The sequence below is a fragment of the Callithrix jacchus genome, chromosome 1, assembly GCF_049354715.1.
Source record: "Callithrix jacchus isolate 240 chromosome 1, calJac240_pri, whole genome shotgun sequence".
NCBI lineage: Eukaryota > Metazoa > Chordata > Mammalia > Primates > Cebidae > Callithrix > Callithrix jacchus.
In genome coordinates, this window is record NC_133502.1 from 153958469 (window position 1) to 153976295 (window position 17827).

General features: G+C 36.0%; 1 protein-coding gene across 21 annotated transcripts in view; it reads left to right on the forward strand.

The window, feature by feature from the left end:
• Positions 1-17827, forward strand: part of FKTN (fukutin) — a 97057-nt gene that overhangs the window by 36138 nt on the left and 43092 nt on the right. For 17 of the 21 annotated variants that reach the window (XR_013535758.1, XR_013535761.1, XR_013535757.1 and 14 more), the window contains 3 exons: positions 1623-1752; positions 4283-4416; positions 5993-6120. Coding sequence is in view for 17 of the 21 variants with exons in the window: in XM_078373845.1 (XP_078229971.1) it covers positions 1623-1752; positions 4283-4416; positions 5993-6120 (392 nt within the window). In the remaining 4 variants the exon portion in view is untranslated. The remainder of the gene's footprint in view (positions 1-1622; positions 1753-4282; positions 4417-5992; positions 6121-17827) is intronic. The other 4 variants (XM_078373866.1, XM_078373822.1, XM_078373825.1 and 1 more) reach the window with 1 other exon arrangement.

Sequence of the window (17827 nt, forward strand, 5' to 3'; positions counted from 1 at the left end):
AGTGATGAAGAGAGATGTATATTTGCCCTCAGAGAACCATCTTTACAGTCTATTGGAGGGAATATAAATAAAATTGATGATTAGGATTAAATATGATATGAATTATAGTAAAAGGATTTACAAGTAGTAACTATTATAAGCTTGTTAAGGAAAAAGATATTTCATTTGTCTTTGTATGTCTAGAACCAAACATGATTCCTTGTTCTATAAAGGTTGAAGAGAAACACTTCCTGAATAAGAACTGGAAGAATAAATATATATGTCTTCCTGGGAAAAACAAGGAATGTTTCTCAGAGATTGGAGCTGAGACCTGAAAGATTTTGTTGGTCAGGGGCATATCAGACAAAGGAAACACCATATATAAAGTACGGAGGCTTGAAAAGTTGTGGTATATTTGATGAGTTACAAGTTATTGTGGTATATTTGGGGATTTAAAAGTTATGATGTGAAGTGTGAGGATTGTGCAGATGGGGCCGGACCCCAGTTGTCAGGGACTAGAACACAGTGTTTTCGTCCACCAGAACAAGAAGTTTACATTTTGTCCCATAAGTAGCGAAGCATCACTATAGAATTTACAGTGCTTTCCTCAGCTCCAGAATACTCTAAAAATGAAGAGAATCAGAAAACAAAGATGAATAAATGATATCATATTTTATGACTTTATAATTTGCAAGACATTTTTCTCCTTCAATCTTCACAGCAATCCTGCAAAGTATAATTATCCTTAAACTAAAAATGAGAAAATTAGATATAAGAGAGATTTGTTTATTCTTACATTCTCTCATTCATTCAGCAAATATTCAGGCACTGTTCTACCCACTGGAGACATAATAATAAAACAAATTCACTTTTCTCATGGAGCTTATATTCTTCTGATATGATTATGCCTATGGTCACAGCTAAAAAGAATTATACTAGATTTGATCATCTGATTCAAAATCTCAGGCTCTTTCTACCCTACTACACAGTCTCTAAAGACCAATAGAATCACTGAATGGTGAAAACATTATTAAATTCATTTTGTTTCTATGTTTGTAGCTATGTTTGTAGCTCTCATAATTAGCCTTATTTTATCCTGACTGCCAGCTACTAAATTGTGATGTAGAGGAGGGAGCTGATAAAAGGATGTCTTATCCTTTGGAAATCGTGGTTTTATTCTTTCCCTTTTAATTTCTCTCTCCTAGAATCTACTCTTACATGCTCATTTTAATGTGGGACAAACAAGTAACTATAAAATGGGATTTTTTTTTTTTTTTTTGAGACAGTCTCATTCTGTTGCCCAGGCTGGAGTGTAGTGGCGTGACCTTGGCTCATTGCAACCTCTACTTCCCGGGTTCAAGCGATTCTCAGTTTCTCGAGTAGCTGGGATTACAGGCGCAGGCCACCACTCTCAGCTAACTTTTATATTTTTACTAGAGATGGGGTTTTGCCATCTGGACAGGGCTAGTCTTGAACTCCTGACCCCAAGTGATCTACCTGCCTTGGCCTCCCAACGTTCTGGGATTAAAGGTGTGAGCTGTGCCTAGCCTGGGGTTAATTTTCAAATTTAATTCAGATGCCACAGAAAGTTTCCTAGCAATTTAGAAATGGCTGTAATAGCTGACTATTTATTATATCCGTAGCAGTACCTTGATGATAACACTGTGGAAGCCATGGCCTTTCGGAAGAGTGCAAAGGAATTACTACAGCTAGCAGCGAAAACATTAAACAAATTGGGAATACCATTCTGGCTGAGCAGTGGGACTTGTCTAGGTAAAATTCTTACGACTTTCCATTTGTCTTTTTGTCATTTTGTCCTCTGTCTTTAGGGATTACTGCTTGAGATGACAAAATATCAGTGATATTTGAAGTGTCATGTTTATAAACAGAATAAACATGAGTGCATGCAGCAAGGATCTATTGATTTCTTTAAAGAAATTAATTTGAGAAATATAAAAAAGAATGTTAGAAAGGCCATGTTTGTGTTTACTAAAAATTATAAATAATATGTATAAAATTTGTATTAGAACATGTAGACTATACAATAGTGCCGCCTTATCCATGGGTGATACATTCCAAGACCCCCAGTGGATGCTTGAAATCTCTGATAGTACTGAACCCTAAATACATGGCTTTTTCCTTATACATACATACCTATGATGACATTTAATTTATAAATTAGGCACAGTCAGAGATAAGCAACAATAAATATAATAAAATGGAACAATTTTAACAATACTATAATAACAGTTGTGTGTGATCTCTGTCTCTCAGAGTATGTTATTTTACTGTACTCAGTGTTGATTTTCTTATGATGGTGTGAGATGATGAAATGCCTGCATGATAAGATGAAGGGAGATGAAGGATGTAACATTACGATGTAATGTTAGACTACTATTGAAAACTTCTGGGCAAATCAAGGAATGTTTCGCAGAGGCTAGGGCTGAGTCCTGAAAGATTTGATGTAACACTTCTGAGTTGTTTATTTCTGGAATTTACCATTTAATATCTTCAGAGTGTAGTTGACTACGGGTAACTGAAACTCCTAAAAGCAAAACCATGGATAAGTGGGGACTTCTATAGTTGATTCTCGGATAAGCCTTAAATTAGCATTTTATTATTTCATCCCAAAGATTATTGCCTTTTAAAAATAATTATTAAAAACCCTTGTTTCTTTACTTATGTGCCATACAAACAGCTTGCATTGCACCAAATGTTTCTAATGAGAGAAACATTGAAGGGAGTGTCATAAGGTCTTCCATCAACCTTTCCTAGATCATTGTTAGTATCACTAATTGGACATCACTGTTCATCTGACATGGCCATACAGACTTTTATATAGTCCTTAAACACATTGCTATTAAAATCTGTGAGTGATTTCTGGGTCTCTGTCCACTGTCTGTTAAATTAAACTTCTTTGGAATTTAGAATTATTTATAATCTTAAATTTTGTTTTGTTTTTATTTGTTATCTTTTGATTATCATGATAATTACAGCTGTATTTGGTTTTTCTTTATTATAACCATATTCGTACAAAAGTTAATTCAACTCCTGCCTTAATAGGGTTGCCATCTAATTTATTGTTCACTTCAAGAGACTTAAGAGTGAAAGGAAGCACCATTAATAATTGTATTCAGGCATAAACTGGGATATATGCTTATCCCATCTCTTAGCCTTTGTTGAAAATTTACACTGTTCTTCCTGCCAAGGAGCTTACTACTAGAATAAGCCAAAAAAACCCAAAAAACAACAGTACATCTCTCACATCAAGTGATATTTACTTTAAGGTTTAATTTTTTAGAAACAAGATTGTTTTATAATGTGTATCATCAAAGGTATTTCTTAGTCATTTGACATGGTTTGTTTTGAGTTTTTAGTCACATGTTTTTTTGACTTAAGGGCATTTATGAGGGAGTTGTATTAGATGATATTTAAGAAACCTATTTTTAATGGTTTCTAATTCTTTAATAGAATTATTTTAGAATTCCAAACAATATTAATGAATAACAATGTCTATAAGGATAGTCGTAGTCATGTATTTACTTTTGAAATAATTGAAATAGAATGATTAGGAAGATCACAGGGGAGACCCAGGAGTCCTTAACAATGTTAAGGTATATGTTTTATTTCTTTAAAACAATGCTATAGCAACTAACTGAGAGCACATACATGGTAGACACTTAGAAATATCATTTGGCCATGTGTTGAAAATTGAAGCTGTTACTGCTTTTCTGTTTCATATGACTCATTAGGTAGTCACTGTTGAGAGCAGTTAGGTTCTACAAATGATTGCTCAAGAAAAATATATTGGTTAAGCAGAATATATGCAAAAATATTTTTTGCATATCTTAACAGTCCCCTCTATCACTAGAGATTAATGATTAAACATTCTCATCCGCAACTTATTGTTAAAGCTAATGGTTTATTCAGAAACTAAAATATATCATGAAAGTTTTTGAGAAAGCTGAGAGTGCTCAGACAGTGAAAATAGATACAAAATAGAAGGTTCAGGTGTCTACTCCAATAAAGTCATTTAGTTTGAGAGTTAGTTTTTAAAAATAATTTTGGTAAAGCACCTTAAGTCTAATCCTGTGAAATAAAATCCATTTTGTACTCCCAGACACTTGAGAGGCCAAGGCAGGAGGATCACTTGAGCCAGGAGTTTGCATCCAGCCTGGGCAATATAGTGAGACTCTGTCTCTTTAAAAAAAGAAAAAAAATGATTGTTACAAATATCATTTGTTGTAATAACTATTTTTTTCCAAGCCTAAATTTTGTTAACAAAATTTAATCTTCTTTTTAGGATGGTATCGACAATGCAACATTATTCCTTATAGCAAAGATGTCGACCTAGGAATTTTTATACAAGATTACAAATCTGATATTATTTTAGCATTTCAGGATGCAGGACTTCCACTCAAACACAAATTTGGGAAGGTCAGTAAAGGTGGCTTCATTTCATAAGTAACATAGCTCAATTGTAAAGCTTAAATTAAACAACTCAGATATGGTTAAGAATGCTGCATACATAATTTTGTCACTCAGTACTGACTAGGATGAGTTCAGCAGAAGCCTATTACCACTTGTAATTTCTGCACTATCTAGGGAAAAGCAAGAAAATCTTGCTTTCTATTGGGTTAGTGCAAAAGTAATTGCGTTTTTTGCCATTACTTTTGCACCAACTAATAATGATGAGAAAAGAAGGATCTTGAACTCTTATAGGTGAATTTATTGCTATTATATTAGGCAACAATGTAGACAAAATCAATATATATGATATACAATTAATGTAATAAGTAAGAATCCCACCCGCCCTACCTGAAGTTACATTGTTTCTCATGAGTTGTTCAATTTTACAGATGTTATTATCAACATAAAATATTCCATTGATTGCTAAGGGGTAGAAATTATTTGAATCATTTCAAATAAGTACTTCAATTTCTTGTTTATCTTACATGTCCTAGGTTATAGTAGTTTGCTCAGAGGTCAACCAGGGATAAGTCATTGTAGTCTAAATGAAATCTCCCTCTAGACAGTTTGGTTCCTATGCCCTAAGCCCATGATCTCTTGCAATCATTTTGTTCTTAATTTGCTTCTTCCCAGAAAGGTGTTATCCTACAGTAAGCAAGTAAAAATATGTTTAGTCACCAGAAAATTGTTTCTTCCATCATAAATAATTATTCTATTTTACTAAAAAATATAAATAAAATATTTTACTGACGTCAAAGTCAAGTAATAGAGCTCTAGTTATTCAGCAAACATTTATGAAACATTCATTATAAGTCTGGCACTGTCCTTTGCACCTGTGACACAAAGATGAATAAATGATAGTTCTTACCCTTGAGAAGCTCACTGTCTAATTGGGAGGGGGAAAGACTGCATAAATAATTATTCTGTGATTAGTGCTGTGGCAGACAGATGTACCAAGTCCAATGGGAATGTAATTATTTATATGATAAGTTTTCTTGAGGGAGATGTTCTCAGAATTCTTTATTTTTTTACCTTAACTTTTGTTTTTTATTTTTTCCGTGTGTGTAATATAATTATCTAAACTATTTATGTGGCTATGACGAATACCTCTTTACTTAAGTACTTATTTATTGATTGTTATGAGAGACTTGTTTCCTGATAGTTTTATTTGGTTATTCAAGGAAATAATATTTCTAATATTTCTTTGGTTCTTTTCCTTCTTTAGTCAGAAAGCTGCTCTGGAATAGGATGTTTCTTTTTTTTTTCTTTTTTTTTTTTTCTGCAGTGATAATTACCGTAAGTCATTTATTCTGAGTTATCATCAATTGTAAGAAACAACATTATTTTAGATGCAGTTAAGAAATTAAATGATGTTACTGATACATCCCAATTTCAGAGGTGCTTTAACTTGAAAAAAAGTACATCTTAGAATGAATACTCTGTGTATGTAAAACATAAGAATCTGTTTCTTTATTTAAAAAAAAAGTTTTTAAAAATGTATTTCCTTTGTTTCAGTGTGTGAAGGTTTTCATCTTTCCCATAGGTAGAAGACAGCTTGGAACTATCCTTCCAGGGAAAGGATGATGTGAAACTTGACATTTTTTTCTTCTATGAAGAAACTGACCACATGTGGAATGGAGGCACTCAGGCCAAAACGGGAAAAAAATTCAAGTATGAATCAAATAAGTACTTATAAAGGCACTGCAGAAATAATTTCAGGAGGTAGAAATAAAGAAGTAACTGAAAATGAAAAGAAAACCAAAGACCGCTTTCAAGACTCCATTATTATTAGCTAACACTTTCTTAGCTTATCCATAGAGTCTGTTTATGCCTGTGAAGTGAGAATATCTATAAGGACAGTTTGTGAGGAGGAATTGTCTCTGGGTTTTTCAGTTCAAGCTGATGATGCAGCTGGTCTATTCTCAGTTCTGAGAGAGAGAATGGGAACCTGAAGAGCTTATGTTTTGAGTCAGGCTGACCTGGGAAACCTTAGCTCCATCCTAATTTGTGGCGTTCAGCTTTTTTTAACAGTAATCACTTTATCTATTACATTGAGTAATACTACCATGTGTCATTTTACATATTCGGAACATTTTACATGTATTAACCCATCTAATCCTCAAAACAACCTTCAGAGGTAGATATTCTGAAGCCAGGGTGCTTGCTCTTGAATACCAGCTCTTTATTTTACCAGCTATGTTACCTTGAGCAAGTTATTTAACCTCTCTGCTTAAGTTTCCTCAGCTGTAAAATGGCAGTTACGCTAAAAATTGCCACAGAGTGGTTTTAAGGATTAAAAATTAATACACAAAAAGAGCTTTGAGTAGTGTCAGGATGTCCTGGGTGCTAAGTAATTATTAGCTGCTGTTACTACTACTACTGTAGTAGTACTAGTAGTAGTAAACTATTTCTCTTCTTAGTCTCATGAGAAATTTATAGATTAGAGACCTGTATAGTTATCTCAGTATTAAACTGTTACGTCAGTTCTTAGAGAACTTCTATGAGAGTGTTACCTTTTTTCTAAGAAAGAATTTTTAGAGCCAAGTATTAGAATCCTGTTATTCTTAAATTTCTTTCTAAGGCTTGAATTTTTTTCTCTCACTGACATGATCCGAAACCTGCAAATCTCAAAAGAACCGTTCATTTCCAACTACTACATATCTGGATAGAAAAAGCTTCTTTCATTCTGCCTTAACAGCTCTTTATAGTAGCAGTGTTTGGGAAGTGTGAAGTATTCTGATTATTTAGCAAGAGAAATGAGCAGTGATAGAACTGTCTGGACAGATGGTGTGAGTCCCAGATTTTCTATCATGTTACTGTGACCTTAAAAGGCAGAGAAAAGAACAGGAGATGGCTGAGTAGAGTAGTTTCTTTGGAAGATTCCCCCAGCCATATGCCATTTTTATTCTTTGCAGCACTATTTACTTTAAGAAAATGTAGTATTTTTAACATTACTATTCCTTGCGGATGAAGAAAAACAAAATATTTAAGCTAGCTGAGGGGTCTTTTTAATGGATTTTAAATTTTTGAATAGATTATATATTACATAGTTAAACAAGTCAAAGAATGTAAAGGATATGTGTGAAAAAACCTTTCTCCATCCTCTGCCCCTTATTTTCCTGTTTCTAGGTGTCCTTTCCAGAAATAACCATGATTACTCATTTCTTATGTATCCTTTCAGAGACCGACGTATGCTTGTATACATATAGTATTTACATTCATCTCTCCCCCTTTACACAAATAGTATTATAGTATATTACATATTGTATGTTCTTTTCCTCACATATCTACATATCTTGGAAAATGTTCCAAATTAGTATATATAGAAATGGCTGTACTTTATTTCATTGTATGACAATACCATAATTTATTCAACCAATTCCCTATTGATGAATATTTAAGCTGTTTCCAGTAGTTTGCTGTGACCCTCAGTTCTGCAATGACTGTATCTCTGGCCACATGTCTTTATGCATATGTGTGAAACACTCTGTAGGATAAAGTATTAGACTCAAATTTTGGGGTTAAAGGGAATATAAGCATATTTCAATTTTGATAGATACTGCCAAATTGCCCTCCAAAGAGATTTCCCCAATTTATATTCTCAACAACATGGTTTGAGAATATGGGTTTATTTTTTAAATGTGCACTCTCTGTAAAGAGAGGTAAACCTGCTTAATATTTGCCACTAATCAGTAACTAATCAGTTACTTGTATTCAGTAACTAAATCTACCAGACACCAAATATAGTTGGGAGAACGTTAGAATTACTATTGAAACTAGTCAGTGTAATGCATCGTCTCCCCTTCCCTAAAGGTCTTTTTATCTTTCTAATAATCTATTTCTTATTTTATATACAGTTCATTCTGAGAAAAAGCTTAATAATACAGCATGTTTACGATTTTTAAAAAGACGAGGAACTCAAGAAGGAAGAGAAAAGATTTTCTTTATACACTACTCTGCAGGCCTACCAAATGATCTCTTTGGTCCCAAGATTTAATAACATATTAACAGTAATAATAAAGATATAGCTACCAGGATATCTGCTAGCTATTAGCCACTGTGATAGGTAGTTCATATATATAATCCAGTTAATCTTCATACTATCCCTGTGGGTTCGGTATTCTCACCTCCAGTTAGACATTAGGAAACGAAAACTCAGAGTGAAGTAACTTACTCGAGGCTTTTGGCTGTTGATGGCAAGACAAAGATTTAATGCCAGATGTGTCTGACCCTCAGGTTAAGTGAATTAGTATGTATAATGCCATTTGGAATGGTACCTGGCACATTGTAAGTATTGTGTAAGTAGTAGCTACTGTCAGTACTGTATTATTATAACTGTTACTGTTATTATTATTACCATGCTGCATTGGCATAAGGTATGGTACCTTCAACACGGTGGTAAATTGGATTAGTAATTTTCTAGGCAGGCATTTTCTTCCCCCGTCTCATGCTACTCATTCCATCTTTAGTTCTCAGTCTTTCGCTCCTTTCTAGGACACCCTTCTTTCACCTGAAATCCAATTTCCATTTAAAAATGTTGACTGGATTCTTTATTATGTTTTTCTCCAGCATCCAAATCTGCCAGTAATAAAAGTGGCTAATATAACAACTCTGCCTATAGAATGTGAAGTTTTTATTCTTCAACTTCACATTTGCTAAAGATGCTGTGTAGATTTATTTGGTTTGTTTCTTTCCTTCCCATTTGAATCACCTGGTAAGGGTAGAGACCAGAAGCTTGAAAGGTAATAATAATAGTTAACTTTATTGAATACTTACTATAAGCCAAGCACCATCCCAAGCTTTTATATGTGTTATCTTGTTTAATCCTCACAATAAGTTTATAAAGGAGATTTTATCATGATCACCTGTATTTTATGGACAAACAAATTAAGGCAAACCTGAGTCAGACCCAGGTCTATATCACTTCAGAGCCCATGTTCTTACCAGTATACTGTTAGTGTCATCATGATCTCTACCATGCTGTTAATAACCCCTCCATGAAAACATTACCAAGGTAATACAGCTATTGCTGTATCCTCTAATAGGAAATCTACCCCTTGGGCTAGTTGTGAGTTCCCTGTACCTTCTGATAGTTATGGTTTCTGCTTATTGGATAAATCTTCAGAAAATTCGGATTCATCCTCTGTGGACCACACTCTTATCCAAGTGTGGATTTTATGTAATTTATCATTCATTTCTGTAAAATGTACTTACTAACTGCTGTGTGCTAAGGATACTGATGTGACTGTAACTTACTTTCTGCTCTGAAGGATCTCATGATCTAGACCATAAAACATGTTAAAGTACTCTGATAGCAGTACTGTAATCAAATATGTATAATCTGTAGTTAGGTACCAAATCAGCCATATCTAGAAACAATGGCAAAGAAGTGTGGCTTAAAAGTAATTTGTTGGGGGAACAATCCAAGATGGCCAATCGATAACAGCTTGGGATTGCAGCTCTCAAAGTGCAGAGAACTAGAGGATGCCACACTTTCAGACAAATTCTGGTCACTCACGGAGCAGAAGATCCCCAGCGGAGGAACCACACAGGTTGCTAGTGCGATTCTTGTGGCCGGCGCAGTGGTTTCGCTGGCACCTCGGCGCGGCAGCTTTCGGAGCAGAGTAAACAGGGCTGGCTCCCCTTCTGACCGAGGCTTGGAGGACCCACACGGGTCCCCAGCATGACTCCTGAGGCCGGTGCAGCGGCTGTGATGGCACCTCAGCGCGGCAGCTCTTGGCGCAGAGTAAACGAGACTGGTTTCCCTTCTGACCGAGGTTTGGAGCCCTGGGAAGGCAGAGTCGCCCATTACGGACACAAGAAGGAAACCAGACAGGAGAATCCTGGGCAGAAAAGCACCATCAGTCTTAACATTGCCGTTCTGGCCCTGGGAACTAACAACTTGGACGTCTACTCAAGAGACCTAATCTGAAAATTGGTAATTTCAAAGATGACAGGAGGATAAATTTACAATGATGGGAAGAAACCAGCGTAAAAAGGCTGAGAATACTCAAAATCAGAACACCTCTCCCTCTAAAGATGATCATAGTTCCACATCAACAATGGAACAAGGCTTGATGGAGAACGAGTGCATCCCAATGACAGAATCACTCTTCAGGGAATGGATAATAAGAAACTTCTGTGAGTTAAAAGAACATGTTGTAGCCCAATGTAAAGAAACTAGGAACTTTGAAAAAAGGTTTGACGAAATCCTATTGAGAATAGACAACTTAGAGAGGAATATAAGTGAATTAATGGAACTGAAGAATACAATTCAGGAACTCTGAGAAGTATGCACAGGTTTAAACACTTGAATTGTTCAAGCAGAAGAAAGGATATCAGAGGTCAAAGTCCAACTTAATGAAAGAAAACAAGAAGACAAGATTAGAGATAAAAGGATAAAAAGGAATGAGCAAAGTCTCCAAGAAATGTGGGACTATGTGAAAAGACCAAATTTATGTTTGATAAGTGTACCTGAATGCGACGGAGAGAATGAATCCAAGCTAGAAAATACCCGTCAGGATATTATTCAGGAAAGTTTTCCTAAACTAGCAAAGCAGGTCAATATTCAACCCCAGGTAATACAGAGAACACCACAAAGATATTCCTCAAGAAGAGCAACCCCAAGGCACATAATCATTAGATTCACCAGGGTTGAAACGAAGGAGAAAATACTAAGGGCAGCCAGAGAGAAAGGTCAGGTTACCCACAAAGGCAAGCCTATCAGACTTACAGCAGTTCTCTCAGCAGAAACTCTACAAGCCAGAAGAGAGTGGGGGCCAATATTCAACATCCTCAAAGAACAGAACCTTCAGCCCAGAATTTCATATCCAGCCAAACTTAGCTTCACAACTGAAGGAAAAATAAAATCTTTTATGAACAAGCAAGAACTCAGAGATTTTATTACCACCAGGCCTGCTTTACAAGAGCTTCTGAAAGAGGCATTACACATAGAAAGAAACAACCAGTATTAGCCTTACTAAAAATATACCAAAAAGTAAAGAGCACCGACATAAAGAAGAATTTTCATCAACGAATGGATCAAACAGCCAGTTAACATCAAATGGCAGTAACCCTAAATTTAAATCGACTAAATCCCCCAATCAAAAGACACAGCCAAAACCCAATGGCATGTTACATCCAGACCTGTTTCACATGCAAGGATACACAAAGACTCAAAACAAAGGAATGGAGAAAGATTTACCAACCAAATGGAGAGCAAAAATAAATAAATAAATAAATAAATAAATAAATAAAAAGCAGGAGTTGCAATTCTCATAGCGGATAAAATAGATTTTAAAGCAACAAAGATATAGTGGTAAAAGGATCAATGCAACAACAGAGCTAACGATTCTAACACCCAGATACATAGAGACTTAGATTCAATGAGACAGAAAGTTAATAAGGATATCAAGGACTCGAACTCAGATCTGGAACAAGTAAACTTAATAAATATTTATAGAGCTTTCCATGTCAAATACATAAAATATACATTCTTGTCAATACCACATCACACCTCCTCATAGGTTTAAATGAAACATTGATTGGCCATTATTAATACCCATTTTTTTTCAGAATAAAGCAATATTTCTGTTCACCCTCCCTTTCTCTCTTCCTCTTTCTTTCTCTCCTTTACTTATTTTTTTTTTCTTTCCTTCTCTCAAAAAAAGAAATCAACTTGTAAACCTCTAGATCCAGGTCGGCAATGTCTCTCTCATTGCTTGAATTCCTTCCTTCCCTTCCCTCCCTCCCTCCCTCCCTCCCCCCCTCCCTGCCCCCCTTCCTCCCTTCCTTCCTTTCTTCATTCCTTCCTTCCTCCCTCCCTTCCTCCTTCCCTCCCTTCCCGCCTTCCTCCCTTCCTGCCTTCCTCCCTTCCTCCTTCCCTCCCTAAAAAAAAAAAAAAAGTAATTTGTTAGGGAGACTTAGGAGAAATGTGGAAAAAGGCCTAAAAATAGGTTTATTTAACTATTTTCTAATTAGTTTATTTATATTTTTTAATTTAAAAAATTCTGTGGGCATCTGTATTCATAAAGTAAAAACTTTATTAGGGGGTTGTTTTCTTTAATAGATACCCAAAGGTGGAATTAGTAAGTCAGACAATATAAGCCTTTTAAAGAGTTTTGATACGTATTGCCAGATTGCATTCCTAAAAAGTTATTCAAATATGTATACAGTCACCAACATAAATGGGTGTGCTTAGTTTGCTAAATCATACTGAATTTTGCATTGTATTCAGTCATTCATGACTCCCCTCATCGTTTCTTTGAGTAACTTTTTTCACTTTCTTTTCGTTATTCCAAGGTATCTTCTATCATAAAACCAGGCCAATCATTAATAGCAAGTTACCATCAATTACTACCTTTCTGGCCAGGAGCGGTGGCTCATGCCTTTAATCCCAGCACTTTGGGAGGCCAAGGTGAGAGAACTGCTTGATCCCAGGAGTTCGAGACCAGCCTAGGCAAAAAATGAGACCCTGGCTTTATATAAATTTTTTTAGAAAATTACCCAGGTACGGTGGCATGTGCCTGTGGGCCCAACTACATGGGAGGCTGAGTTGGGAGGATCACCTGAGCCCAGGAGATCTAGGCTGCAGTGAGGCACAGTGCACTACTGCACCACTGCACAGCCTAGGTGACAGAGCAAAACCCAAAAAAAAGAAGAAAAGAGAAAAAAAGTATTACTTTTCTGTTAACTATTCCAAACATCAGCTGTCTTTTAATACACATCTAACCACCTCCCTGCCGTTCCCCAGTTTCCCTTTCAAAATCCAGCTTTAAAATATTACAGTCCATTTTGAATGCCTGGTTATAGGTGTTTGCTAGACACTTATTATGTAGAGACTTTTATATCGAAGCTTTATACAAGTGTGATTTTAGGTCAGTGAGTCCAGGAATTAGAAGACTTGGATTCAAATTGGAGTTCTGTTTTTTTATGTCATATAACCTACTGAGCTTCAGATTTCTCCTCTGTAAAATGGGAATAGCACTGTGTACTTCACAGGGTATAATGCTTAGATTAAATAATTTGTAGTTACCTGATTCAGTGCTTGGCACATAATAGATTCACAGCTGTTTGTTAATTCTTTTTTTTATTTTTTTAAATTTTACTTTAGGTACATACAATATCTGGCATTTCTCCCCATGTTACCCCTCCCCACCCCCTGCTGTCTCTCCCCTACCCCCCAACTGCCCACAGTGTATGATGCTCCTCTCCCTGAGTCCACATGTTCTCATTGTTCAACACCCACCTATGAGTGAGAACATGTGGTGTTTGGCTTTCTGTTCTTGTGCCAGTTTGCTGAGAGTGATGGTTTCTAGATTCATCCAAGTCCCTACAAAGGACACCAACTCATTGTTTTTTATGGCTGCGTAGTATTCCATGGTGTATATGTGCCACATTTTCTTTGTTCAGTCTATCATTGATGGGCATTGGGTTGGTTCCAGGTCTTTGCTATTGTAAACAGTGCTGCAATGAACATTCGTGTGTATGTGTACTTATAGTAGAACGATTTATAGTCCTTTGGATATATACCCAGTAATGGGATTGCTGGGTCAAATGGAATTTCTATTTCTAAGGCCTTGAGGAATTGCCACACTGTCTTCCACAATGGTTGAGCTAATTTACACTCCCACCAACTGTGTAAAAGTGCTCCGAGTTCTCCACATCCTCTCCAGCATCTGTTGTCTTGAGTTTTTAATGATCACCATTCTAACTGGCGTGAGGTGGTATCTCAATGTGGTTTTGATTTGCATTTCTCTAATGACCCGTGATGATGAGCATTTTTTCATATGTTTGTTGGCCTCATATGTGTCTTCTTTTGTAGGTGTCTGTTCATATCCTTTGCCCACTTTTGAATGGGTTTGTTTGTCTTTTTCTTGTAAATCTGTTTTAGTTCTTTGTAGGTTCTGGATATTAGCCCTTTATCAGATGGGTAGATTGCAAAATTTTTTCCCATTCTGTTCATTGCCAGTTCACTATAATGATGGTTTCTTTTGCTGTACAGAAGCTCTGAAGTTTAATTAGATCCCATTTGTCTATCTTGGCTTTTATTGCCATTGCTTTTGGTGTTTTAGTCATGAAGTCCTTGCCTATGACTATGTCCTGGATGGTTCTGCCTACATTTTCTTCTAGTGTTTTTATGGTGTTAGGTTTTATGTTTAAATCTTTAATCCATCTGGAGTTAATTTTAGTGTAAGGTGGCAAGTAGGGGTCCAGTTTCAACTGTTTGTTAATTCTAAATTAGGCAGGCAGAGCATAGAAATCTGATTAGGAAAATTCATTGCTAGGTAGCAATTAGAAAAAAAATCACATAGTAATGGATTAAAGCCTACCAAATGTTATAAAGATGAATATAAACTTGTATTACATATAACTGCAGAGAGATATAGTTTACAGGAATAAACATGTAGAGTACTGATTCTACAGAAGTTTTCTGTGAAAGTGAGGGTTCAGCCAGCACAATTTGAATGACGGTTGTTGAATGGGAAATTGCTATTAAATTAGATTTGGTTGCTTCTAGGAAAGGAGACTTATGGCCATGGAGAGATGATATTGGGTAATGTAAACCGGTTAATTGGCAGAAGGTCTTGTTTGGTGGGGTTTTTGATGGGATGTAATAAAGAATGTCTCTCATAAGGCTTTGGTGGAGAATGTAGTAAGACATGAGTCCTATTGAGGAATATTGTTCTTGCTAGTGTGTGTAGGCATGGAAAGCTGGTATAGTGAGTAAGACTTGGGTGGTTGAGGACCTATACTAAACAGGAGGTGACTCAAAGAAGTGGTAAAAGGTCTTAGCACCATGCCTGGTTATGAACAAGGGGAGTCCAAGAAAACTAAGTGTCCAAAATAACATATAACTTTATATCTTAGAGCCTGAGAAAAATTAGGAAATAGTGGATTATTAAGTTTTTAATTGAAGTGTATCATACATACAGAAAAGTACACAAAGCAAATGTATAACTCCAGGAATTAATGAACAAATATGTAACCTACACCCCAGTAAAAAAAAAAATAGGTGCTTGTCAGCACCCCAGAAACCCATATCATTTTCCCTTATGATCACAGCTCCTGTTTCCCACAAGGTAACAGCTATGCTAACTTCTGATATTACAGTTTAGTTTTACCTGTTGTTTTTTTAAATTTTGTGTAAACTGGGTGATAATGTTGCTGGCTTCCTTTCATTCAACATTGTATTTGTGAGAACCATTTATATTTTTGCATGTTGTAGCTATTCAGTCATTTTCTTTGCTGTGTAGTAGTTAATTACATGAATATGTCACAAATATTTATTAAGTCCACTAACCCAAATATTAGTTGGGAATTTGGGTTGTTTTCAATTTGGGGCTATTATAGATGATGCTGTAGTGAACATTTCTGTGCATGTCTTTCAGCGCCCTGGTACATGCTTATCTTAGTTTGCTTAGGCTGCTATAACAAAATACCATAAGCTGAGTGCTCATAAACAACAGAAATTTATTTCTCAGGGTTCTGGATGATGGGAAGTCCAAGATAAAGGTATCAGTATGATCCAGTTCTGGTGAAGGGCCCTCCTAGTGGTTGCAGACCGCTGACCTCTCCTCCCATGGTGGAAGGAGCAGGCAAGTTCCCTTGGGCCTCTTTTTTAAAAGTTCCATTCAAAAGCGTTCCACCCTCATGACCTAATCACCTCCCACAGGTCTTACTTCTTACACTGGCACCTTGGAGATGAGGCTTTCAGCATGTGAATTTTGAGGAGATGTAAACATTCAAACCACAGCAATGTTTTTCTATTGGGTTTATACATAAAGTGTGAGATTGCTTGGTCATAGGGTATTCATATGTTCAGTTTTGGTGTATTATTTACAAATAGTTTTCCCAAGTTTGTTATTCTAAGTTATGTTCCAATAAGTTATAGAACTTCCCATTGCCCCACATTCTTACTAACACTTGGCATTGTCAGACTTCCTAATTTTTAGCCATTTTGGTAGGTGTGTAGTGTTACCAAATTGTAGTTCAGATTTCCATTTCCCTGACTCAATGAAAGCAAGTTCATGTTTGTTGATGATTTGGATATCCTCTTTTGTGAGTTATCTGCTGAGTGTCTTGTCAGTTTTGTTTTTAATTTGAGTTGGCTGTCTTTTTCTTACTTGAAAATATTACCTCCCAATCTGTACCTTTCTTCTTTACTCTTTTTGTTTGTTTGTTTTGGAGTGCAGTGGTACGATCTCGGCTCACTGCAACCTCCACCTCCCAAGTTCTAGCAGTTCTCATGCCTCAGTCTCCTGAGTAGCTGGAATCACAGACACACTCCATTACACCCAGCTATTTTTGTATTTTTAGTAGAAACGGGGTTTCACCATGTTGCCCAGGCTGGTCTTGAACTCCTGACTTCAAGTGATCTGCCTGCCTTGGCCTCCTAAAGTGCTTGGATTATAGGGATGAGCCGCCCTGCACCCAGTCCTTTACTCTCTCTCTCTTACTAGTGATTTTTGATCAATAAAAAGTTATTAATTTTAATGTAGTTCAGTTTATTTCTTTCCCTATCTCAAGGTAATGAAGCTATTCCTCCTATACCACCTTCTAAAAACTTTATTGTTCTGTGTGTAATATGAAGTAAAGATCAAGTTTAGACTGTATACCTTATTTGGATTCACTAGTTTTCTACTAACGTACTTTTTCTGTTCTGAGATCTAATCTAGGCTACCACATTGCATTTAGACACACTACCTTTTGAAATTTGATTTTAGTCCAAGATTTTAAGCTTGTCACTGGTAATGCCAAATTATTGTACATCATCGCATGTCCCAGTTCTGCTCATTCAAGGGCCTTGAGTTCCTGTCTCTTTGTACTAGCTTCTTGGTACCTCTATCTAGAAATAATCTTCTCTTCCTCTGCATTACTATAGATTTTCTTTTTCTTTACCTCTCTCTTACTTTTTTGGAGTACTTTTGCTGATTAGTCTGCCCTTTCTACGTGATAGGTAAAATCAGGCCTGGTACATGTTACTTGTTTGGCCTGAGACTAAGTGAGACCTGGAGTCCTATATGAAACTATAAGTCAGATCCTCTTAAGTGATGATAGGGTGACACTAGGTTGATGCCTTTATCCAACCTAACGCCTTTGGAGAATTAAAGCTATAATTAAGTTAGCCTAGTAGTTTTCAATCATTTTGCTTCACAGGAAGTTAAAGATTAAAGGTAGTTGTTGAATCCTCACTGATCGTCTCTCTCAGTTTTACAGATTGATATTGTGCTCCTATAGTTATAACTGCAAGAAACGCATTTGTCTTTTTAGTACTTACAGCTGTGAAGCTAAAGGCAAATTTGAGTAATTTTTTTAAATGAGTGTATTTAAAACATTGACTTTTCTAAAAATGATCTCATATTTTCTGCTCCATTTA